The sequence below is a fragment of the Gallus gallus genome, chromosome 2, assembly GCF_016699485.2.
Source record: "Gallus gallus isolate bGalGal1 chromosome 2, bGalGal1.mat.broiler.GRCg7b, whole genome shotgun sequence".
NCBI classification, from domain to species: domain Eukaryota; kingdom Metazoa; phylum Chordata; class Aves; order Galliformes; family Phasianidae; genus Gallus; species Gallus gallus.
The window spans coordinates 34,268,989-34,295,450 of NC_052533.1; the positions used below are offsets into that span (position 1 = coordinate 34,268,989).

Genomic DNA, 26,462 nt, shown 5'->3' on the forward strand with positions numbered 1-26,462 from the left:
AAAGTGTTTTACAAACAGTAATTAAAGGAATTTCTTCTCTATTTACAATCACTCTAAGTCAGCATTTAAAAACTGGGGGTAATCAAAGCAGTCTACCCTTCAGTCTTACCTAATCCTTTGTAGTGGAGAAATGTAAAGCTATATCTGAAATTCCTTCTCTTTCAGAAGACACTAACCCCTAAAACAGTTCAAACCACGCGGCATCTGACACATATACTGCTGAAAAATGAGTGCTATGGAAACATGATATTGGTTGGAAGTCATCCTGAATGATCTTGAGAAACAGTAGGCTGGCACTGCACAGCAGTGCTAATAAAGGTCATTTTCATCTGTGGACCCCCGTACAAGGAAACTGATGTGTCTGACCAACACAGAAATCTAGAGAATCAGTTGCTGCATCTGCTCTTCAAGAAAACACATAGAGGAAGGTATAAAAATGAAAATCAGCCTGTAATTCTTGGGATTAGTAACAAAGGAGTTATCTTAACATCCCACACTGAGCATCAAAAGATGCAGCCTGAAGTAAAACCCTAACTCTGGTCAGCAGCCACTGGGTGTAGTGGGCACAGAGGAGACAGGAAGAGAGGTTCAGAAGCCTGAATTCAGACTGCTGAGGAAGCAGCACAACATCAAAGCAAGGGTGTCACAGGCCTGCCGTGCTCATGAAAGCGTTTCTGTGTAAAAGCCTTGTTCTGAGGACTGAGACTGTGTGACACGTCAAACACGCGCTCCAGCTACGAATGGTCCCAGGGGATTTCCCTGAGATGCAAAGTTACTGAGAGCAGTGAGACGTGTGGGCTGCTGACTGTAACTTTGTGTTTCCTAGGCAATACTGCAGAAATTTCCTAAAGCATCACAAGACATTGTATTCTGCACTTGATCTTCCCAACTTCGACTGCATATGCTCACCTCACTTCTCCTGTCTCACCAATACATGGGTGATACAGTTCTATTTTGTAGACTGCGAACTGCTGGGGAACACTAAAGCCCTTTCCCTACTTGTTCTTCCTCTGCTTTTAAGGTTCTTCTTGTAACTTGTGGTCCTGATCTTTACTCAACCACGTATGACACCTACTGCAACCTACTGCAGGGAAGCTGGTTTAGCAGCGGGTCCCTTCCAACCCCTACAGTTCTGTGATTCTGTGTAAACACTGCCATCCACGGAAGTTCTCCAAACATCTTTATAGGTTTTACAGAAATATTTACTGGGGAACTAAAAGGGTCCCACTACTACCCCTCTCTAACAGGCGTACAGAAGTTCATTCAAGCAGAAAAGATCATTTTGATATAGAGAAAAAAGATCATTTTGTGAGGGACAGCACATAAACTACAGCAACCGTGTCTAATCTTCTAGATAAAGTCCTAGATAAACTAATCCAGCCTGTGCAGATTTTCTTTCACAGATTAATGGCTTTTCAGTAACACAAAAATAAATGTAAGAAAGCCTCCCTGCTAGGCTACACAGTGGTATACTTCTTTTGTTTTTTTTGTCAAAAATCTCAACATGACTAACTGGAAATGTAGCCCTGATATTATCTAATCACCACTTTCAGATAGAAATCAAGTTTCCAGACAGAAGTGTGTACGAGCTAAGGCTCTCTAATGTTCTGGTGTTAATGAGCCACCAAAATGCAGCTTGATATCACAATCCAAAGCATATACAACATCAAATGGAGAAAATGCGGTTTCTTAGTGTTTCGGTTTTTGTATTATTACAAACTAGAAATGGGTTACCAGGCATGGTTAGCAAGGAACCAAGCCCTTTTCATACAAGCAATCTCATTTTTTTCTGGACTACCACCAGTCCTTTACATATGTGAGGACCAAACGTCAGCTGAGGAAACCCACCTCACTGACCAGCCCCACTCCAGCTTGGTGAGGAAGCGACACCCTTAGCTCAAGGGCTCTGAAACAACACAGCCCAAGTTCAAAGTTAACACAGCAAATCCTGAATGTATGTGCCACACTACTAATGCTTATTTAAAGTGAGGCCCAGGAACGGGAAAGAATGAAACAGATCCAAAGGCACAGCCCCTCCCATGTCCACTCTTTGCCAAAATCTTCACACAGTGACAGTTCGCAGTGCTGCTGCTGCTAACACTGATTGCAACAAACAAAAGCTTACTATTCTGATCATTCCAAAAGTACCAGAGGCATTGCATTTTCATGTTTAAATCCACTATCTATAAAAATAAACTCTTCTCAACCTTTAATGATGAGGTTTATACATGTGTAAGGTTGAGGGAAGTTCACCCTTGAACCACTCTATCTTAATTCTTCTCCTTCACCTCAGCGACTTCCCGATCTCTCATGTCATGCAGCTTTTGGAGGACATACTTGCAACCCATTTAGAAGGAGTAAAAACTACTTGAGATACAGATGATATCCATAAAAATATGGCGATCCTTACCACAGCTGCTTAAAATGACCTGTTTATTTTTCCCCCTTTAACAAGCACTTACTGTGAAAGGCCCTTGCTGCCTGTAAATACTCAAGAGAACAAAAGACAATGAATTCCTCCTCTAAGAGTCTGATGGCTACCTCTGCTCTAGGGCTCCTGAAAATAACTGCACGAAATACCACTGCAGCCTGCTAGGAACATTATTTCACAGAATACATGTAGCAGAGCCCGTTAAGGCCGTAAAGTCTTTAGTTAGCCTCACAGACATACTGCCTATTACCAAAAATTATTTTTCCATGCATTCAAGTAAAATACATCCATATATGCTAAAGGGAGGTCTCTGTCCATACTGGTAGTTTTTAGCTTTTTAGGAAAAAAAGTAAGAGTCTTTTATTCAGTCAAAAACAAACAAACAAAACTAGAGCTACAGCTTTTCATGCAAAGGTAATAAACAGCACTGGATTTCACAGACTGCAGAAATAATCTTCCGAGCAAAGCCAGGTGGACAAGAACATATTTCCAGCCTCTATATAATAAACAGTGCTTTTCATACATGAATCACAAAGTATTTCATCAATATCATAGAAGTCTCTCATTACGCTCTTTGAATATTGTTAGCATAGCCAGATGTAAGTAGCTAAATATAGGTATGAGTAAATTCTATGCTGATCAGGAGTTATATTTTCTCTTTCCTTTTTTAATTTAATGGGACTATTTTTCGGACCACTTTCCTTACAGACTATGAAGTAGGACCCCCAAAATAAAAATCTCCAAAATAAGCCAACTGTTTATATCCTGAGCTGCATTAAAAGAGGAGGAGCCAGCAGGCAGAGGGGTGTGATTGTCCCCCTTTACTCTGCCCTCATGAGGCTGCATTAGGAGTACCACGTCCAGGCCTGGGGCCCTCAGAACAAGAAGGATGTGGAGCTGGTGGAACAGGTCCAGAGGAGAGCCACAAAGATATCAGAGGGCTGGAGCATCTCTCCTATGAAGAAAGGCTCTGGAGAAAGCTCACTGTAGCCTTCCAGTACTTAAAGGGAGCTTATAAGTAGGAGAGGGATTGAATTTTTACATGGTGTGGATGGGAAAAGGGGTAACGGCTTTAAACTAAAAGAAGAGAGGAAATTGAGGTTACAATTTAGGAAGATATTCTTTAGTCAAAGTGTGGTGAGGCACAGCTCACGGAGAAGCAGTGGGTGCCCCATCCCTGGAGGGGCACAAGGCCATGCTGGATGGGCTCTGGGCAGCCTGAGCTGGTGGGTGGCAGCCCTGTCCATGGCTGGGGGTTGGAACAGGGTGGGCTTTAAGGTCACTTCCAAGCCAAGCCATTCTATGATTCTATGATTCAAAATAGGAATATCTATCAAGATCACAGAAGTCAGAAGATAAATCAAAAGTGAAGTCCAGATCCCCTGACTTCATTCTCAGCCATGCACTCATATCCCCTTCTTCTGAAGGACGAATGATGTCAGTCGTGAAAATTAACCCAGTCATCCATAACCCAGAATCTCCTCCTAATTTTGTACCAGCGGAACTTAATAGGAGGTCAATATATAAAATATTTTTAAATGAAAGTGATGGTTTTATGTCAAGTTCATTTCTACCTTCCCATCATAAAATATTTCTCAACAATAACAGAAATGCTGAAACCAGTTTAGTTAAAAAAAATGTATAAGCTTCAACAATTTGACTTTTCTTCTTTATTTATACTTAGCTATGTCCTCCTCCTCTTTCTTTCCATCCTTCTAGGATAGAAATCTTCCCACTATTCACTGTCTCCAAATGAACATTCAAGTTTTATTACCTTTGCTCTTCTAATAAAATATATTTGTGCCAATAAAAAGCATCTCAGCCCAGAAAGTGGCACACTGTGATACAGTGATGCTGTACCTTGGAAGCTAGGACTAACAGGAAAAGCTGGTACACAGTGACCAGGGCTTGTTGTACTTGTTGTAATGTATTCTGTGAAACTTGCAAGGGAGGAGAAGTGGCAGTGCAAAAGATGTGGTTCCTTTGCATGCAGCAGGGAACTGTCCTGTCCACATCAGGAGAGGGAAACTACAAGTTAGTAATCATGGGGACAGATGGGACTTTCCACTGCATTTTATACACCCTTTTACTTGTTTTTCTTCCTTTCTTATGTATCTCACGCTTTATCTTTATTGATTTTCCAGGTTAAGGATTTTCTATCCCTGTGGGTGCCCTCAGTGACTACCAAAAATCTTAACCAGAGGGTGGCAAATAGCTGAGAGGAATTACAGTCTACCTGGCGCTATTCAGAGGGACAATTCTTGCAGGCGTGTTGGGGTTGGGGGTAGAGGGGCATCCTGAAGCATCACTGCTAAAGAACAGAATGAGGACCACAGACCTGAAAGAGTTGGGTTCTGAATCCTGAACAGGACCTCTACTGACAGCAAAGAAAATCCATAAAATAAATAAGATTTTCACTTATAGTTGGGAGGGAGCTCACTGGCCAAAAAATATTTTATGATGGTTGTTTCAGTAGGCTGTCATTTCCTATACATCTGTTTGCAGTTAAACGCCATTCCATGGTAGATAAACCATTACCAGCTGTAGAATACCAGTAACTTACACATTAACTATTAAAGCTGACAATCCAGTGTCCATTCCATACTGGATTTCCAGCCCTTTTCAGACACAGTAAGAAAATAAGGGATAGAACACCAGTAGGTCCTAATCTTCCTGAAGTTCTTCATACCTATGAATTCAAAATGGGCCTAATTCCAGGTTAAAGAACTGTCAAAATTCAATTATCTGAAAGCCAAAAAGTCAACACTTAAAAATTCACAGAATTTATGTTGCCCACCTAAAAAAAAGTCTTACTTTATTTTTACAAAAAATATATGTAGGTGTATTCTATCATAACAAGCTCAACTCCAAACAGGAGTTAAAACTGCTGTTTTAACTCTATTAAGTAAATATTTTCTTACTTACATAAGAAATCTTATAACTGGAATATGTATTATTTGATAGTAATTTTTAAAAATTTCTAATAGAAGCATATAGAGTGTCTGGAGAAAAGTTCAGGCATGCATGGATACAGTCTTTCTTCACATGTTCTTAACACTTAACAAGTGTTTCTAATTTTGAGAACACTTTTGAAAGAACATTTATTTTGGGTCAATGTTAGGGGTTGTAAGGAAATTTCTTTGAACTTGAAACAAATAGCAGGCTTTCAAAACTCAAGCCATTGTCCCTTGAGCTAGAGGAAGATATCTGTTGACTCTTGGGTATGAAATAAATATTGTTCTTCCAGTAAGCTGAAATCAGCCTGCTGAGAGCAACAACACGCGCTGCATTAGCACACAAAATGCATTTAATCCTAATGTTCACGAAAGTAAGGTCAGAAATTTGCCACAATTAGGCCTAATCCTACCTGCAAATCAAATAAATATACATACATACACATACAGATGCACTTACATTTAACTTAATAACTTACTGTACCAGAGTGAAATAAGCGCACCCACAGCTTCTCCAGGCAGCCTGTGCCAGTGCCTCACCACCCTCCAAGTAAAGGATTTCTGCCTAATATATAATAGAAATCTACTTTTTTTAGTTTAAAGCCATTACCCCTTTTCCAGTCACTACACTGCCTGACAGAGACACTCTCCAGCTCTCCTGCAGGCCCCCTATAGGTACTGGAAGACTACATGAGGTCTCCCCTGAGCCTGCCCTTCTGCAGTCTGAACAAGCCCAGCTCCTTCAGCCTTTCTTTGTAGGAGAGGTTCTCCAGCCTCTGATCATACTTGTGGCTTCCTCTGGAACCACAGCTCTGTGTCCTTGTGCTGGGGGCCCTAGAGATGAAGGCAGAACTGCAGGTAGGCTCTCATAAGAGCATTCTTGCATGTAAGATAGGATATTACAGTCTGGAAAACCAGACGAGGACAAACCAATTGGTTAATGGTGATGCCCTGTACGCCAGCAACAGGTGGAGTACCACAAGAGTCTGTTCCTGGGGACCTGTTGTGTTTAACAACTTTATCAGTGACAGAGGAAGGGACAAAGAGTGCTTTTGATACACCTGCAGACAACAAAGGAATGGGGATGCAGGTGGCAGGGCAGACTGTGCACTCCAAGAGAGGCTCCAGATCATCATGCATGTTTGTTGCTGAGTGATGTGCGCCACTTTCAAACACGGCATGAAAATTTTCCACATGGAAAATGAGAAAATATCCAAGGCAATGCAAAGATGGGCTTGCCAGGCAGATGCATCAGTGATGGCTCAAGGCCCAAGCAAAGAAATTCTGCACCAAGTCAGAGCAAGAACTCTCTGTTTCACGTAACTACTGAAAATGCATGAAGAAAAAAGCATTTTCAGTCTAGAAAGTGTTTCTGAAACATCTAAGAATCACAAATTCAATAAATTGTCTCGATATTTTCCAAAGCATTTTCCTTGCCTCTGGAAAGCAAATGCGCAAACCCAAATGGCAGAGGAGCAACCCATGCTTTGCGAAGCACCATGCTTCAAGAGGCTGCTGCTTCTTCCTAACGTAATTATGTATTGTCACACTTCATCAGTTCTTTGGTACAACAGTTTTCCTGCCTTCATGGAAACAGAAGCTGTTCACTACAACTGTAAGGGGAGTCCAGTATTACTGGAAAAAGACAGGGAAAGAGCTGGTCTTTCGGGTGCAAAAAATCAGGGTTTCCCCTTGCTCAGCTGCCCAAAACATTGTCAACATAGTTAAGCAAATACCAACTGCACAATGACTACTGGAAATGCAAACACAGCACTGAAGAAACACAATTACCGCTGTTTTGTTTCGTTCATCTGCATGTTAAAGCCATTTCAATACTTTGTATCTACCTTTAAATAATTCTACCTTGATATTACTTTTCGTTTGCAGAACCCAGATTTTAAGTGATGCAGAGGACACAAAAATTTAGCTACATCTCAGAAGGTAACATCAACAGAAATCACTTGGAATTAAATTGTGTAGCAGAAGAAAAACCCCGAAAAAATCCTGCTTTACTATTAAACTTTTGAACTCAAGTCTGTCAAATTCCTTTGCTGATAAATACAATTATTTTTGGCCGAGTGATGAAAGTTTGCATTTCATCGGGATTAATGAACATGGAGAAATTACAAAAATAGAAACAGAATCATCTCATCAAGTGTATTATTGGAGCACCTGACACCTCATTACTTTACAGTAAAGGAGAGCAGCTGCGAAGTTGTTTGAGGTAAACATAGAAGTCAACTGTAAAATAATTATTCTTATATTATTTAGTGTAATTCTGCATTGCAACATTTCCTTGATCACTGCTTTAGTCACTGGAGGGAAGATGTGTAAAAGAGTATGTGTTAAGAGATGCATGAACCACGGAGAGAAGGACTTCTCTGGAATTCACATTCTTTCTCCTGCTTCATTCTATTGCTGTAAAATAAAACATCTGCAAATACACAACAATTACTCTAAGTAGACAGCTGGTGAGTCTGGAACATCAGTATTTCTTAGCAGAAGATAACACTGTGCATAGTGTTTAAGAAGAGAAGAGCAAACATTTTAATTAATATTGAATTTTGAAACTTCAAGACATCCATCAGACAGGGGTGTCACTACAGTGAAGGGAATAATTAAAGCAGCTTTGTGCTATGGCTTTCTTGTAGTTTTGTTTAGAGGCTGATACAGGGATTTCTTTGCAAGAAACAGGCACACTGTCAGTGATACTGATGTGCACAAGACATTTAAACTCAAGATTCCAGGATTTAAAACTAGTGAGTTTGGGAAATAAAATGGAAAAAGGAGAAATGCTATCTCACACCTGAAGAACTGATGATCTTTCTGTTCCTGTTCCGATCCTTCGTGGCACATAAATGACATGCATGCTATTCACCTCATTTTTGTTAGACAGGACCTTACAAATGAGCTGACCTTCCTCTTTCCCTTCGCCAAGAGAAACATGCTATATCACAGCTTCTCATTTTTAATAATACTACCACGTATCCTTTTTCCTGAGATGCTTGTCTTCAAGTGTAAATCAGTGTGAATCAACTTTTCTCAAGTGTGAAAATCAATGTGAATCAGCAAGCCGTGGGCTACACTTCACATCTGGAGCCTTCCTTGCATTTATTTAAAAGAAAAAAAAACTGTAAAAATGAGGGCTTGAAGACTCCTCTGCATATTTTCTTATGAAACAACTTCTCTGAGAGAACCAAGTGTGTCAGAAATTAGTAAAACAGTCAACTGCTTTTTATTTTAATAGTCCACTGATACTGAGAGGAAGAAAGTAATCACAGGAGCATTCAAGTATTCCATTATTCTACTTTCTTTGACTTCCAAACCATCGTCGATCAATTGACCAGTGTGCATAATGCAATTAGATGCTATAGAAATAAATAAATAGATTTAAATCTATTATATTAAATAAATATGAGAGCTATAGCATACAAGAGCTATGGCAAAGTCCTATCCTCAGCAGACTATCTTTGTGCCCAGTACCTCTAAGGAATCAAACAGTTCTACATTTATTTGATCCATTTAATTGAACACAACACCTTTTGCAGTGTAGATAATCTTGTTGACTTGGAAAAAAAAAATCTATCCTTCTGTTTCCCTTAACATTTCCAAGGGACAAACTTTGCTTTTCAACATTTACTATCATAACATATGATAGGAATGTATTTCCCTAAATGTCCTCGAGCAGGAATGACTCTTACTTCTGTATTTGCCATTAATGAATAGATAGCTAAAACAGTGTAGAGACAAAGATACCAGAACAGATTGAAACTATTCTGGTGGCTTTCAAAGAAAGCAGCAAACGTACAATAATGTTGCAAATCTACATTGAGTGTTTTAAAACTTCACGACAACGGCAAAATAGGAGGATCATCACTATTAGGTACTCTTTTCAGTGAGTTTTAATGCACGGCACATCGAAGCACTCCTTTCTCCATTTTATTCTCAAACAAATGCAAATCTCACAATAGCATCAGGCTTGTAGATCCTGACACACATCATCTGCTGCAGCTAATACAGCCCCTTCTTACCTTAGGAGTGGCAATGCTACATAAAGCAACTCAAAATGTGAGGCAAGAGTATTCATTTTAAGCCATCAAACAGGCATAGAAAGTCATAACACTGATTAAAGCAGATAGACTAGTCCAACTATTCTGTTCTACCTGTGTATACACAGAATTGATATTACTGCATCAAAAGGCACTAACATAACAACTCCATTTACGTTCCATTCAGGCAACAATAACAGCTAGGTGAAAAAACCACACCTGGTGCCTGCTGGACAACCGACAGGATAAGCATGCGGTGTCGGAGCCATCTGTGAAGAAATACCTGTAGTAAGAGAGAAGCTACAGCCCAGAAGTTTTGCAGATGGCTGGGGAATCCTGAGGGTGGCCCCACACGTCAGCAAAGAGCTTGTTATGACTCCTTGACTGCCTGTGCAGGCCTGGCACCACCACCAGAGAGAACAGAAAGAGGACCACTTTTAACTTCTCATGAGAGTGTTGAACCTATGACTGTAGCTGGACTACTTACACTTCAAACACTCACAGAAGAATTTAATGCTCATCTCATCAACAAATATCATAAGCAGACCTTTGCATCTACCCAAGAGTTTAGCTGTTTGATACAGAGACAGCCTACAGATGCCTGAGACCTGACAGTCTTCAGTGACAAAAGTATCATTTATTTTTACCAGCAATGAAACAAGAAAGATCTTTTTAAATTTTTTCATACATTTTCCACACTCACACAGTTCTTGCTGGAATAGGATAAACTCATGGTTCCATTACGATACGTCTCTATACAGTTCATGGTCATGTGAAATCCACAGAATATCCGTCTCTCTTCACTGTGCCTGGCAATTCAAAGAGTCATTGCATTCACACACTATGAAAGCAGTTTCTCCCATATCCTCAGCCAAACTCAGGAGTATTTAAACTGTAAGTAACACCAAACTGATGTCACTTCCCCTTCTGATACTTCTCTGTTTTTTCCCACTGCACCAACTCTCTTCCGCTTTCTCAGGCAGTCAGAAATGACAGATAAGAGAATGCAAAGAAATGAAGTGTAAACGTAAGAGGAAATCTAATTGGTTCAAGACTCTCTACTGTCTTTGATTTTGTATAGTCATTTACAGCTGTCTAAAGAGCGTGAAGCACTGGCACCCAAGCAAGTGAGTAGGCAATTAAGATTTTGTACTCCTCCACATTCATTCTGTGCAGATGTAAACTACTGGATATGGTACAAGAGCAAGACGCTGAATTCCCTGGCTTTAAGGCATTACATTCTCACATTCTTACTGCCAACGCCGATGCTGCGTTCCTGACATGTCTCAGTCCTGAAAGATGCTGAGCCCTATGACCCCACTGCAAAGTCAGGCATGCACATACTTTCATTATCTGCATCAGGGAAGGGAAGGGAGAGCGAGGCCTAATGAACAGGTAAGCCAACCTCAATATTACTCAAGAGGTCCACTGCTCAGCCAAACATTTCATGTTTTGACCGTAAAACTGGAAACCCCTTAAACAACAGGATCAGGAAGGCAGCTCAAAGTTCTGTATTAATAGAACTAAAAGCAAAATCGAGGCAATTAAGTGTTAGTTTAGAAACTGTCGTTTCCTGAGATACCTAATGCCTGCAAATTTGGTAATGAAACACAGAACTTCTTCCTTCACATACTGTTCATTTTTCCTACCAACTGATCATCAGGCTGTAGTGAAGTGAAGGGTGGTTTTGCTTTAAAGAGGTGCCTGAATCTTCTCATTTACACAGAAGCAGAAAGAGAGAGGCTGGAATCAGCAACTGGACACTGAGTTATCCCCCAGATTTCAGTAAAGGTCAATGTAAAAAGGGGGGGATGGAGAATGCAATTAATGTGGGAAACCTGCACAACATAACTGCAATAACACAGCTGTTACGAACGCTCAAAGAACATTAAACTGTATTTGAAATAGTGAAGTAAAAATCCTAAATCTGTGTTTAAAATATTCACATTTTAATTCGCTTTTGCACTAGTTAACAGTACATCCTAGTGATGTTTTTAAGCATCAGATTAAAACATAAAAGAACAGAATTCCTGTTTGTTTATTCATCCTCAAACTGTGATTATGTAGAATATTAATGCATCTTAGGACTCTGAACAAAGCAAGAAAGTATCTTTGAATTTAAGGAGCTTGCATCGATTCAAAAACTAAAAGAATTTGTATTGTTAGAGGAAAGAAAAGCCCAAAGTCGACAGATAAAAGTATGCAGTAGTACCATGGCTCTCAAATTAATTGCATTAACTGTAGCCCTCTAAACACAAAATACGTCTTTTATGAGCAAATATTTCTTCTGTCTTAATTTAATCCAACAAATTCTTAAAGGGTACCAACCAGACCATCCTCACAAACTGTCAGGCATAGGGTTTGTTTATTTGCCTTTCATGACAACACGTCCCAAAATATAGAGCATATTTCAACTCCTTATTCCCTGAGTCATCTGCCAAACTAGAGATGAACTGTAAACACGAAGAACATGTTAAGCCTATTCAAGCCCACAAAAAAAAAAATTAAAAAAAAAAATCAAGTTTTGCACAGTAAACCGCTATAATTTTCCTGATGTAGGTCAAAACTCAGCAGGAAATCACATTGTCTATTTTTATCCCAGTTCACTGGAAGTGCTTTACCTTTCTGTTTTCTTGATAAGCACAGCCCTGAAGATTTGTTCCTGGGGAGTTTTCTCTTTTTCATCAGTTGGCTGCACGAAGGGGTGGACAGCAGCCAAGACGAAGCCCTGCTGGTATAATTCTTGCAGCTGAGCTGGAAGATCACGCAAAGAGGAGAGCTTGATTGCAGATGATCCTGGTAGCTCAGCTGGAAACAAAAAGAAATTGGTCAATAATCTTACACCAGACTATCAGGTTTTTTAAAATCCAGGCTCTTCAGAGTTAAGAAAGCTTCACACTGATCTACAATATTAACACAGAAATTGACCTTTCCTGAAGCCCATTCTGTATTTCACGTTTTAAGCAGACTGTACTGGTAAAGAACGTATATTGCTTAAGAGACTGGTGTGATTAAAAATCCAAATTCCCTACATAGTCTGGGAGGGAAAGGGGATGGTCAATGAGGGTCGTACATGTCAAATTCAAAAGCAACAAACCAAAGTAGACATCTACACAAAAGTTGTATTGTTTTACTTGTAGATCACTGACAAAACGCTGCTGAGACCAAATATCTACCAATACATCCAGAGAGTATTTTGTAGGTATACTGATAACAATACTAAGAGCAATAAATACCCACAGTGATGAGAAATCTTTTCAGAACAGACAGTAAACCCAGAATCTCAGGGTTTAAACCAGTACACGTTAGAGATGAGGACAATTCCTATGCATGAAAATAATCCATGCCCAATGTGTTTATTGTGGAGTGTTATGCCTTCCTATGAAGCAACAGATGATGCTGACTGCTGTCAGAGACTCAATGTATAAACAGATAGGCAGCCAGTACAGCAGCTCCCTGCATCTCCTTGGAGTCCTGTGGGCTTCCAGAGAAAATCCCATAAATCACTTAAACCAGCCTTTCACTGTCTTTTTCTCTAAATTAATAAACCTTAATATACATTAAAATCTTCTGTGAAAAGATATCTTTCCTCCCTGGCCTTTGCCTTTTCACTTCCATCTCTGTTGGGAGCTACTTATTATTTCATTCTTAACTATGCTGGAGCACAGTGTATGGTGAGGTGCTGAACAGTTTCCCCTCCTGCTGAAACCAGCAGGGAAGGGATGTCACAGGAAGCACAACAGAGGTTCCCAGCACCTTGCAAGCTTGGGCCTTCCTTTAAAAAATTCACCAGAGAATGGTTTGTATGAAAGACATCAGCGATGCAAAATAAAGTTCCATTGTTCTGCTTTTTACATCAGATTCTGTAGCTACCCGTTATGAATAATGAAAGAGGTTATAAAAGACTAATAAATATTCAAAACTTATAATACAGAAATAATTCGAAGTATAACAGAATGGCTGTGCTTTGCATGCCTTTTCTTCATATAAGACCACATTCCAAAGGAGGATAATGGAACGCTTTGACCAAGGACTGTAAGATGCAGAACTTGAATTTTTGCAAGACAAGAAATTCAAGCAATGTGTATCTTGACAGACAATATGGTTTTTCCTTCTATAACAGCATACAAATCACATGAGAAACATAAAAAGGGATACTCCATAAGAAATAATTCAACTGACTGCTACTTACCAGACCCTAGTGGAGATCAATACAGAGAAAGCAACCCAGATGCCAGAAATACCTTTTCCCTCTTGCGACGCAGAGACTCCAAAAATTTCCAAGTATGTTGCAAATAATTTAATTAATTAAAAGAACATGAAGGCCAGTACAGTTGTCTAAATTAGAATTTTCCTTGGATACAATTAAATGTTTAAACACGAATCAGTAATGTGAATCCTGGTATCGGTACTCCAATTTTTAACAATCACCTATGACAACTCATGTTAACCTTGCACATGGACCCAGTGTCTCGACTCTTCTGAGTATGCCTCGTTAAAACTCACAGAAAATCCACTCATTAGCATAGAAGTGTGACTACTTACCCCTAAAAGTCAGCATGAAGGGAAAGTGTGAAAATACATGTAATTGGAGCCTCAGGACACTTGATGATTAAAAAAAGAAAGTAACATAAAACAGATGTAAGGGATCATCCAGCTTGTCCATTTTATTACCTTGAGGCAGGATTGATCCTAGTTTAGCTATTTCTCATAGACTGTCTCCTCTGTTTTTAAAATCCTTTCAAAATGGAGCTCCATTCCACAAGACCCATACATAATCCTTCAGTATTTCACTGTCCTTACTGTTCAATAGGTTTTCTGAGCACTTGGTCTAAATTTCCCGCTCTGAAGTTCAGAGTTGCTATTTCCTCAGTAGATCATCACTTCTTCTATCAATATTTTACAATCTCTAGTACACATTACACCTTAATCTTGTCTTCTTCAGAGCGCATAAACCCAGATCTTTCAGTGCTTCCTGTTCCCTTATATTTTCTAAATAATTTTTATGGGTCTTCAACTACACCTTTCTTCAAATACCTGAAGCTCACTACAGTGATCCAGCACAAGCCTCATCACTGCTTTGGACACTGGAAGAGGTTCCTTCAAATTTATTCTTCACAGCACGCCAGTTTACACTGCATGAGGAAAAAAATATGACATTCTTTTCTCAACACTCAACAGTGTTCAAATGTCCCTGTCCTTACTGAATTTTAAATATCTTTTCCTTTCAGCTCTCAGCAGCCATTCTCTGTTGTGACCTTCACAGTACTGAGTGCACATCTAAGTTGGGCTAACAATCATAAAATTCTCTTTAGAAGTTGTTTGAAAAAGGACATCACACATTCCTGAAGAGCCACACTTATCCTTCAACCATGCTCGAACTTGAATAAGATTTCAGTGATTTCTTCAGCTAATTCTTCTAAGATTCAACCTACTTGAAAACACCTTATTTATAAAAGCAGTCACTGATCTAGTCTTTCCTTACTTTAGCTTAAATATAGAATACTAACATTTTCATGAAGTCCTCTAAAACTTCACATAAAACCTGTCCTACTTTTTGATTTAGTTGTTGAAGAGAATTCTAATCACGTCCCTTTCAAAAGAAAAAGAAAAAACAAAGTTATGAAGAATAGGGAACTGTGCAAGGGAGCAGAGCAAACAAATGACCAATTAAAAACTTTCATAATTCCAGTACTTACTATAGTTGTGATAAGCCTCTACTTTGCCAAAAGGTAAAGCTGAACTCTTCTAGCAGCTTTCATGTAGGTCTTGAAACAAAATGAACTGTAAGTTTTATATTTTGTTCCATGTTTCCTTGTTTCACAGAATCACAGAATGGTTTGGGCCGGAAGGGACTTTTAAGATCATCTAGTTCCTACCCACTGCTATAGGCAGGGACACCTCCCTCTAGACCAGGCTGCTCAAAGCCCCATCCAGCCTGGCCTTGAACACCTCCATGGTGGGAGCATCCACAGTCCCTCTGAGCAACCCGTTCCAGCATCTCATCACCCTCACAGTAAAGAACTTCTTCCTGATACCTATTTTAAGTCTACCCTCTTCCAGTTTAAAACCATTTCCCCTCCTCCTGTTGCTATATGCCCTTATAAAAAGTCCCTCCCCAGCTTTCCTGTAGGCCCTCTCCACGTATTGGAAAGCTGCTATGAGGTCTGCTTGGAGCCTTCTCTTCTCCAGCTCTCACAGCCCATCCTTATAGGGGAGGTGTTCCAGCCCTCTGATCATCTTGTAAGAAACATTTAAATGACAGATGCCGTGTTGTTGGTTTTTTTTATTTTGTTAAAGTTCGAAGTGGAAATAGAAGTACTAGCTGCTTTTGGAACTGATCAGACAGATTATCAGACAGATTAACTTTGTTTCCCGATCAGTAATAGAAAATATTTCTGGCAATGCTCGGATACGGACAGAAAACTACAGCTTTTTTCAATAAGAAAAGAAAGCCTGTGTTACACAGTTGACATCTACGTGGTCCAAATGACTTTCCCAGGTCTAAGGACTTGTACATTCTTTGCCAGTAATGGAGAAAATTTGCCCCCCTCACTCACTGTCTTCCAGAGAAAACAGAAAAATCAATAAAAATGTAGATTTGACATAAAAGTCTACAGGTTTAATCATGTAGATATGTGGAGTGTTGTCTCTGCAGTTCCAAAAGGCAGAGAAACAGAGAAAGATAGTGCAGTCTGACACACAGGTCACGAGGGACAAGAGTACACTGAGAAATATGATTGGGGAGACATGTATGTGGGATAACTGGCTCCTGCTCCTTGTTTTAATGAGCTCCTCTTTCCCTCCAGCTCTACTTGCACGGCATTACTGTGGTAACTATAAGAAATTCTCCCAAGTTATCAGATTGTCTCCTTTCATCTATTACCTCATGCTTAATAAACAAAATCAAGTTTATTTATGTACCAGCTACAGTACATCTTTTTGAAATACACATTCTGAGCAGAATTAGATTATTTTAAGCTGTTGTATTTGATTCCCTTCCTGCGACTTACCTTAATGCCAAAGCTAAAACAAATTTTATTACTTTTTGATTTCTTTATACTTGTTTGGCAAATAGTTAAGCCATAGCTATGCTATCTTAAGCACTTTGGCATAAAGTGCCAAACTCTGGCACAAAGTACCAAAATGAGATTTTCTTAATTTCTCTTTACTGAAATGGTCAAATTCAGGTCTGAGTTTCTCAGTGCTTAACCTTAATATTCTAATGCACCCAAATCTCCCTCTTGTGCTGCCTTGAAGAACTCAATAGGGGCCATGCGTTAGCATCAATGGTCCTGACCAGATATACCAATGAGCACATAAGATGAAAAGAAGACACATGCAGAATTGCACTTCTATGGTAATAGTGCCATTACCCAACAACATCCACTGATTTCCTGCAGGGTTCATAATAGATCTGGCTATTTACCTTCTGCCTTTAGTGACCGCCTCATAGAAAACAGCATTAGCTTGCTCTGTTGTGCTTCATGAATCACACCAAGGTGGCTGTAATTGCAGGTCTGCTGGCAGGAAACTAAATAGCAACAACGAATGGAGACAGTAACATGGGAAGGGAGCACATCACCAACTGTGTGTACGAGTGAATGCATAAATCTGGTTTAAGTCCACAAAATTTCCTGCATTTCCTTCTTGCTGGAAGGTACAAGAGCAGAGATAGAAGGCCCATGCTCGTGACACTTAGGATGCACAAGCAAACGAGTGCTGGTCTGAGCTCCTAAGGGAGAGGTGGGTGGGTGTCAGTACACACCTGGAGGAGGAGGTACTGTAAAACCATTTGGGAAGGGCTGGCTTTTGTCTAACAGACTTGAAAAGATCCTCTCTATACTATAATAAGAAAATTTCTAAGGCACTTTTCACTGACATATTTAGCAGTTGGTTTGAAAGAGCAGAAGGAATCCAAACTACCACCCTTTCCAACTATTAAAGCTTGGTAAGGCCGATTTATTACTTTGGAAAGCAGAAAGCAAACTGTTACTTGGATATTATCAAAATACTTACTGCCTGGTCCTGGGAGAACATGGCTATTTTCATTCCATTTCCATTTGTTTGAAGTGTCAACTTCAAACAAAAAAATACAAAGACATCTAACTCCTTGTTAAAAACACTAAGGAGCTTTCTTGGACACTGCACAAACTGCATGGGACGCAATGCAGTTGTGTTACTCTCATTTAACCCTAACAATTCTTTCCTCCTTGAATCCACAAGTAGTTTCTTAACAAGAACAAAGATGTCAGAGTACCCCCACTGAAAGTAAAAGCAAAACCACTAATAATAAAACTTAAATAACACAGAGCGGTAAGCAGATTTCTAGTGAGTTTTGCAAAGAGTTCCAACTAATTATTCCTGGGTAAAGCTTACCAGACTAAAACCCTGAAGCAGTACAACTGACATAGAAGGGAATATATGATGCTTCTTACAGTGTTACACAGCTTTGATTAACTGAAACACACTCATGCTAGAATTTAATGAGTTAAAAGCTCCGCCTTTTGTAGTGAAAATAGTACATGCTGTATTATCATCTTTCTTCCTTTCTAATAGAGCTCCCGTGAGGAGTATAGAGGCTCCTAAACTTTGAAGAAGCATGAGACAGTCTCAGTGTATTCTCATTCAGGCTGTCACGAGATGTAAGGCACCGGCTGTTAATATTTCACATTGCTCTTTGGTTATGCTAAATGACATTCTTTCAATTTTCAAGGCAAATACAATAAATGTCCCCATCAAAAAAGTAGCAATGAATATGCCAGAGAAATCAGGAATTTAAATGAAGGAGGACTGTTCAATAAGCTCCTGCTGTTTACTTTTAGTGAAAATGTAATAATGGAACGTAAAAATATTCAAAAGCACACGCACTGTATCTCAAGAAGAGAGAGAGGAGAAAAGGGAGAAAGACTGAAACTGCGTAGACACCCTGTGAAGGTATGTATATAAATACCTTTATGTAGACATGTAAGTGTATGGATGCATACATATGTATGTGACTATATGCGTAAGTACAAACACAGACATGCGGGCATCCTCTTCCTTCCTTTAGGAAACAGTAGCTATATGCATTAGTCAAAGCAAGAAAGTACTGAGACAGCTCAAAGATGGAATGAGATTAGACGACTTCCTCTCACCAATTCTGTTGTCTAATCTCATAGCATCTCTGGGTTATCTTTTGTCCAATCAAAGCTCCGTTTCTTTATCCTGCAAGCATAAGTATCTGAAGAGCTGGCTACATCTGCTGCACATGATGGGATTATACATGGAAAAGTTTTATTTTTGGTGTTTAAAAAACAAAAAAATGACATGCCCAGGCTATCACATCCACCACGCAGTGTGAAAAACCACCCATAAAACAGAATCTAGTTACCTAAATAATTCAGCAGGCACTTCTTAAATGACTCACCACTTACATGTATCAGCTTGTGGGCAGAATTATGCAAAATGGGCAAAACGAAGACCACTACCTAGATGTAAGGGTTAACAAACATGCAAAATACGAAATGTAAGATGAAGAAGGGGAGGGAATTCTCATTTAGACTGTGTACACAAAAAATAACCAAATCCTATCCTCTCTTGAACATCTCTTTGAAAGAAATGTTACCTATCTGTCCCTCCATCCTGCTCTGCAAAAGGGGAGGAACAGGTTCTGCTACCTAAACCAATACAGACCAAACACAGAGACAGCAAAGACAGATAATTTACCTTTCACAAATCCCAGAATACTCCAGTCACATCTAACCAAGGGGAGAAAGTGTTCAAAGTTACATAGATGTGTGAATAAAATGTTGTAAGCTTCCAAAGGCCAGGTTGGATGGGGCCCTGGGCAACCTGGTCTAGTAAACGGGGAGGTTGGTGGCCCTGCCCAGCAGGGGGGTTGGAGATTCATGATCCTTGAGGTCCCTTCCAACCCAGGCCATTCTGGGATTCTAAGATTCTGTAAAGGCAAACGTTACACTGAAATACAAAGGGTTAATTCTGAACTACAGGAAGTGCCAGAGCATTTATTCACATCTCTATTTCCACCGCCATGGAGTACTGGTTCCCTGCACTGAAGTCTTCAGACACCAAGCTTATCTACTGATGGCAATACTTCAGCTGCCCAAGTCCAACACCGAACACCCACTGTTCCTTTTAACAGCTTAAGACGACATAAAATAGGACTTCCCATCACTCACGCAGTGGTGCAGCAAGTTATACGCTCTCACAGCAAGCAGTCAGGAATCAAACATTTTAAAACGTAGCAAAGGAAGAGCCACCCAACAACCATGTAGTGGTTAAAAAACTTAACTGAAGTCTTCTGACATCCCACAGCCAGTGCCAGCATAACACTTGAGAGCTTAAAAGATACATCTTTTTTTGTTTGATCCTTCTCTAGCTAACTTGCTTACTATTTTTCTTACAGCAGCAACAGCAATGAACACCAGGGAGCTTTACAGATTCGTTGCAGCCTACAGAACTTCCAATTTTCTCCCTGCTATACCTCTCTTTCCATCTATTTCTCCTTTCCTGGAATAATTCCCATCTTTTCCCCTTCCTTCTCCCCTGTTTTATGTTTCACTTTGATGTTCTTTCCATATTTCTGACAAATTTCCATTACAGATTTAACAGGACATAACAGAATTAACACCCAACTCTGCAAATTTTAAAATCAGCAAACATGAACCATAGCAAAAGAGCTGCAAAAAGCACAAATAATATCCTCAGAAGATCACAAAAGGCATGCCTTAGTAAATTCTAAATTGCCTACACCTTGCTAGACAAAAAAATCTCTGAAATAGAATGAGTAGCATTTCAAAGCTTTCCAGTTTGCTGAAAATATCCTGCTGTCAATAAAACCCTGCACGTGCTGGCTCTGCAAAGAGTTAAAAAGGAGAAAGGTTGTTACATCAATCTACATATTTCCATCCAAACCAACTGAGAGCAGCCCTGAAATTATTGGGGTTTTTCTTAATCAAGCACAGATGAACAAAGTAGGCTGCATGCATTATATTAGGAAATTTTTCCATATTCACTAGATAATTAGTAACTATAAACCTGATTGAAGTCTAGTTTTCAAGCTGAAAAGTGACAAGAGGATTTCAAAACATTTGGGGAAGAGGGGGGAGAAAGAAGTCAACAGCGGGAATTGTCACCGCATACGTGCACTGTGATTTGACTTACATTTTTTCATGACACACTGAAAATTATGATTAAAATCAGAGATGTGGCACAACATAGACAATAAGAGACAATTGCCATTGAAGTATTACATAAAGGAGGTTTTTCTCCAGTTCACAAGATAATTACTGCATGTTTTAGGTACACATTGAGAGGAATAATCGGACATTGGAGAGGACATTGAGACATTTGCACTTCATAAATTCAACCTGCAACACAAAGACCCGAATTCACTGACATATCCAGTAACCTTGGGGAGAACGGTTTGGATTTATCAAGATAGCTCCTATTCACCAAGCCAACCTGTGCAACAGAGAACTGATAGTCTCCAGGGAAACCAAAATCCTCTTGGCAGGTCATGGCTATATGTATTTTATACATAGCACTTCACTGCATATACACAAAAAACCTATAGATAGCTTCAAAACACTTGAAGGCTTAATTCAAAAGTAACCTGGCGATTTCAATTCCTTTTCACATTAAATCTCCACTGTTTCACATGCGTTTTCCCCTTCTGTTCTAGCAGCTATTTTCAGTCTGTCCTGTAAAACCGTATTCAGGATGATGCTGTGTGCCAAGTTTGTCTCATTTTTTTAAAAGCTTGAAATGGATTTTTTCCAATCCTGTGACTAAAGACCATATATTAACCTGTTTCAGATGCTCTCAATTCTTGCTTGCGTCAACTAATAACATTCTTTTGCTTCAAAAGCAACAGAACATACTAAGCACTTAATACGTTAAATTAGCATAAGTAAAGTATAGTAGTGACTTTGATCTTTTTATCTTTTTCTTGGCTTGGAATATTTGATTTTTTTTAGATAAAGAGATGACATTTCCTATTTATGCACATTTTCATTTGGAACAGAACATCAAGTTTAACTTTTCAGGGTTCTTTTGGTGCTTTTTTTAAATCAAATCTCTTCATTTTGGTAACCTGGTAGTTTTTCATAGAAGTCGGTTAAATTGTTTTCAGCTTTCCTGGCAAAACTAAATAAATGTCGTAGCAGCCAAAGCATGTGACACACACTGTGTAACTATGAAAGTTGTGTTACTTGAAGGTATATCCTCAATTAGCATTTTTGCCCCAGATTTGGTTATGTTGGGTAAGAAACCGTAACATGACGAAATGCAATACAAACAGGAGGTAAGTGAGGCAGAGAAACTAAATGCAAAGAAAAGGAAGATGTCAGGTGCTTGGATTTCTTCTTTAAACACTATCCTTTAATGATGCTAAGACAAACACTTCCATGGGCATCTATACCCAGAACACACAAGAGGTTTTAGACAATAAACAGAAACAGAATGGACCCATCTAACCCCATCCCAACCCACCCAACCCATAGAGCTTCCCAGGAAAACACTCAGATTTTAAAAACAAATGAGAAGTAAATTAGGTCCTTCTTCCTTTCCAATTATTATGCACGTTTGGGAACTGCAAGAAAAGACGAATGCAAAACATTCTCCAGAAAATATTTACCATTCCTCTCAGCATTCCATCCCCACACTCCTAATTTTTTCATTTAGATTTACTGATACTGGGAATATTCTCCCATCAGTGCAAATTTTAATACCCCCATTAGGGACAAAATGCTAACATGAAGGTTAAGAGTCTACTTCTGCAGCTGAGCAGGATTTAAATTTTACTGTAGATCTCACATCACCGCCACAGCAGCTGCTCCCAAGACCATTATGTAGCTACACGTGGACACCTCGGGCTCTGAGCAGCACCAACATGACCAACCCCATAGGGTCTCAAGCTGTCCAGGTACCTGCAAGAGAGCAAGTCTCAAGAGGAAGATCCTATGATCCAATCCTCGCTGTTTACAAATGTCACAGGAAATGCTCTCTGCTAAAGCACTCTTTATGTTCAAAGATTTGTGCAGGACTGTACGTAAGTAAAGGAAGGCACTGATTCCCACAAAGCAACCCCCCATGAGTTCCTCATTAACTTGGCATGGGGAAGAGGCACAAGTTACCTCATCTATGATCCTCAGAAAAACCACATAAACTAATTCCAGAAAATATAAAGCTAGAAGAAACGAGTGGATTGGTTATTCTGCAATGTATTAGGTGATGACTTCCTTCAGAGATGAGGTTCGGAAGGGTTACACCTATATCAAAGACAACCTGTTTTAGAGTCCATGCGTAATGGGACTGACCAGCTCCACTGGTACACGCAGCTGGTTAAACATCAGATGAAAATCAGTTCAGAAAAAACACTTTTTGTTGAAACAAGTTTTTGCTCCCTGTATCAGTGCTATTATACAAATTCCTACGCAAGCCATTCCCCATGAGAAGCACAACCAAAGTAAAGAGATTCCCACCAATGAGTCTTTTGTTCTCCAACTCCTCTACTGTTGTAGCCTCAAATATACCTTCTTTGCTAAGCATTCTGCCCACCCCACAGATTCTCTGAGCTGGAGAGATGACAGCACTGCTGTGGCTATGAAGCCACAAGCACCAGATCCCTGGCAAGCGAGCTGTCACTGAAGTGAATGGATGGGGCTGAGCGCTCCTCACCTTTTCCTGCCTAATGAAGGTTTCTGCTCTGTACCCAGCTGGGAGCAACATAATTGTCTTTTAAAAGTTCTAGCAAGCTGGTTTGAAGTTGACCTAGGAAAAAGTTCAGAAACAAAGCAGGAAAACCAACCACACTATCACCTCTAAACCCTCTGAATTAAAAAAATAAAATTCCTTCACAAGTAAGGACCTGAAAGCAAAATCCTGCTAAAAGCACTAGGGGATACTGCCTTCTAGAACTCCTCTAACTGTGTATTTAGAAGTGATAAGGCTTTCACAGAGTATTGCAAATGACTTGCAAGCAATAGCTCACCACTGGCACCTAAATGAAGCATGTCACTGCCAAACACACCACATCACTTCAACTTGGCAAGAAGGCTTGAGAGAAAGCCAAAGAGTAGTGGAAAAGGCTGTTAAAAGTTAACAAAGCACTTCCCAAAAGTACTGTTTTGTTTTTTTAAGCAAGTCTGCTAGAGCACGGGTGATGGATTTACTACAGGAAAAGGTTTTTCTTGGCAAAAAATGCCTTGCCTTTTTTGCTTAGAGCAAATTTTCCTGTCAATCTCTAGAATGTGAACTCCTACTCCCTTGTTTCAGAAAAAAATGCGGCCCGTTTCTGTTTTAAGTGAAGAATTCCCACACAGTGATACTGATAGCATGCGAATCTATTGTTTAATATGGGTCATGGGAAAATGGACACAAAATCAGCTATCACTGGAATGAAACAACTAGAGTAGGATTACAAAAATTTATTTTTTATTTCGCAAGAAGATAATTGTTGCAATTCTTTTGAAAAATATCAAAGCATTTCCCAGTGCTTATGAGAAAGTATCATTTTATCTTTATTTCAGTAAAAGCACATTTAAAGCACTTGCTGTAGAGACACCATACCTTCAAAGCCACCAAAAAATGAGTTATTATAGCCTAACCCCAAAGCAGTAAGTGCACGCAATGGTGATGTAACAGATGCCCTGTCCAACAGAGACAGGATTCTTTGATGGTAGAAAGATGGCAATTATAAGGCATTATGAAGACAATCTTGAGATCTAAACCTTTCTTTGCACGCTGGACAGGTTCCCTTTCAGGTGGTTAGTGACAGCAAAAGAAATAGTTTCAGAAATCTCACTGATACAATAATAAATACAGAAGTAAATGAACAGGTCAAATTCTCAGTTTCTGTTGTAAGGAATATAAAATATATTCCAAGTGTGGCACAGTAGTGGACAAAAATCCATATTTATTTGCCAACACAGAACACCAGAACTGCTCGCTATTATTCCTGCTTGCCACTGCTAGCACAGACAACACCTCAGGAACATTCCTGCGACCATGCAAAGCTCAGTGCCTCTCTGCCACGGCCAATACTGCTTTCTCATTGTTCCTAACCCAAAGAGAGGTCATAAGTGGCCTCAAGGGGGTCTAACTTCTAATCACATGCCAGCCCATGCTCAAGGTGCTTTTGCCTCCATGTATTACAAGGTGTATTGTGCAAAACAGAGAATCAGTCACTTCTAAAACCTGTCAGGTCAAGAAGAGCCAAACCTGTTACTCTCGTAATAACAAAATGTCACTGGTAAAATAGTCTCCTCACACGGCTAGGATCCTTAATAATGACTAAGACTGATCTAAAAAAAATGCAAAGAGGTGGTCTGAGTTTCCATCAGTAGTTCTGGAAAGGTTCTGTGGAAATATCTGCTGATGAGCAGACCAATCTTTCCCCAGAATTTACCGTAACCAAAAAAACAAACAAACAAACAACGAAGCCCGCAAGAAGTGCAAAAATGCAGCTTGACAACAAAAGTCTTAGAATTATAAAGTATTTCATTCTTTCTCTTTGTTCAAGAGTGAACACATGGTGAAGAACAATGAAAACAATCCCCCAGAATATGTACAATTTTATCTATTTGATCATTTGAAAGGCTTCATCAAGGCATTCAACCCAGCTGGAAGAATCGGGTAGAAGAAGGACTGCAGAGAAAGACAGATGCTCCATCCGAGCTGAGCGTCCCTCAGTACATAAACAACATAAACAAAACAAAACAAAAAAAACCCCACAATTCTGACACTGTTCCAAACTCCACGAGACAATAACGTAACAAAAGAACATTTATTCTGTCACTCTTTTCGTTCTTTTGTTCTGCGATTTGAGATAAAAGTAGATGCTCTTCCTTTTTTTTTTTTTGCTTACTAATAATCTGTGCAATAATTGCTAGTGAATTAACCCATGCAATTTAGCAGTATTTGTCAATTCTTCTATCAGTTATCATTAAGAAGCTCAGGAAAAAATTGTTCAAATAAAAGAACACCAATAAAGGGCTTAACAACCAAGGAACTACAGCAGAAGGCTGATGTTTATTTATATATCCCCAGTAACCATGTCTTGGCTTATCTCTAACTTTATCAAAATTCCACCTATTCATTTGTAAACCTCATATCACATTCTCTTTTAGATTTAAGGCCTTTTATCAATTCATTTGGAAACATATGGCATCTTTAGGACTCTCACATCCTTGATGTCTTTAATATTTTATGTACCATGTAGCATGCGGAAGCTTCTGTATTCTCAGAAAGAGATGAACTCTTTCAACTGATGACTGAGACAGGTAATATTACTGAGATAGGTAATATTTTTGCAGTTCTTAACTCATCTGATGACTGTCAAGCCTGTCTTTAGAGCATTGATCAAGAGCCACAGCTCACAGCAAAGGCTTAATGAGATTCTCCTCTTCTTGAAAAGGACTGTTTCTTTCAGCAAGTCTGCAGCTAATCAGTGCAAGTCTCAAGTTGAGAGCATGATTATTGGGGGGAAGGGGTGGGGAGAAGGAAAGGAAGGAAGCTGAGAGTCCTTTACCATTTTAACTATACAATGCTCCGTTTATATGAATAAGCAGGCTTTGCAAAAAAGAAAACGATTGGGAAGCCTTAAACTTGCAGGTTTTGTACACAACCTTACTACAATGCCAGGGTTACCATTTGCCTCTAAAAGCCGTAGCAGTTAGATACAGTGGCTGAGTAGGCAGTGGACTCAGCTGAAAACCCTTGCATGCCACCTTGCATCTGAGAAACTCCTATACTTTGCTGCTGATTTTAAGTTTATCACAGCACAGAGTGTCACAAGTATCGAGTCATTTGCAAAAGGAGGACTGTAGATATAAACCAAGAGTTTGCTGAGTGTGCCTTTTTGTCACAGGAATTAAGCTGCAATTTTATGCAGTAATTATGATACTTGGACTCTTCTCAAGTGCAGGATATCCCAAATTTGTATGACAGCAAGACAAAACTAAGTCACTACGATTTGTGTTTAATGCTTACGCTACAAGGCAAAAAAAAATCTAACACATGCTA

General features: G+C 39.4%; 1 protein-coding gene across 1 annotated transcript in view; it reads right to left on the bottom strand.

Annotated features, from left to right (window-relative positions):
* Positions 1 to 26,462, bottom strand: part of RFTN1 (raftlin, lipid raft linker 1) — a 93,803-nt gene that overhangs the window by 44,185 nt on the left and 23,156 nt on the right. The window contains exon 3 of the mRNA NM_204458.2: positions 12,056 to 12,242. Coding sequence (NP_989789.1) covers positions 12,056 to 12,242 — 187 coding nt within the window. The remainder of the gene's footprint in view (positions 1 to 12,055; positions 12,243 to 26,462) is intronic.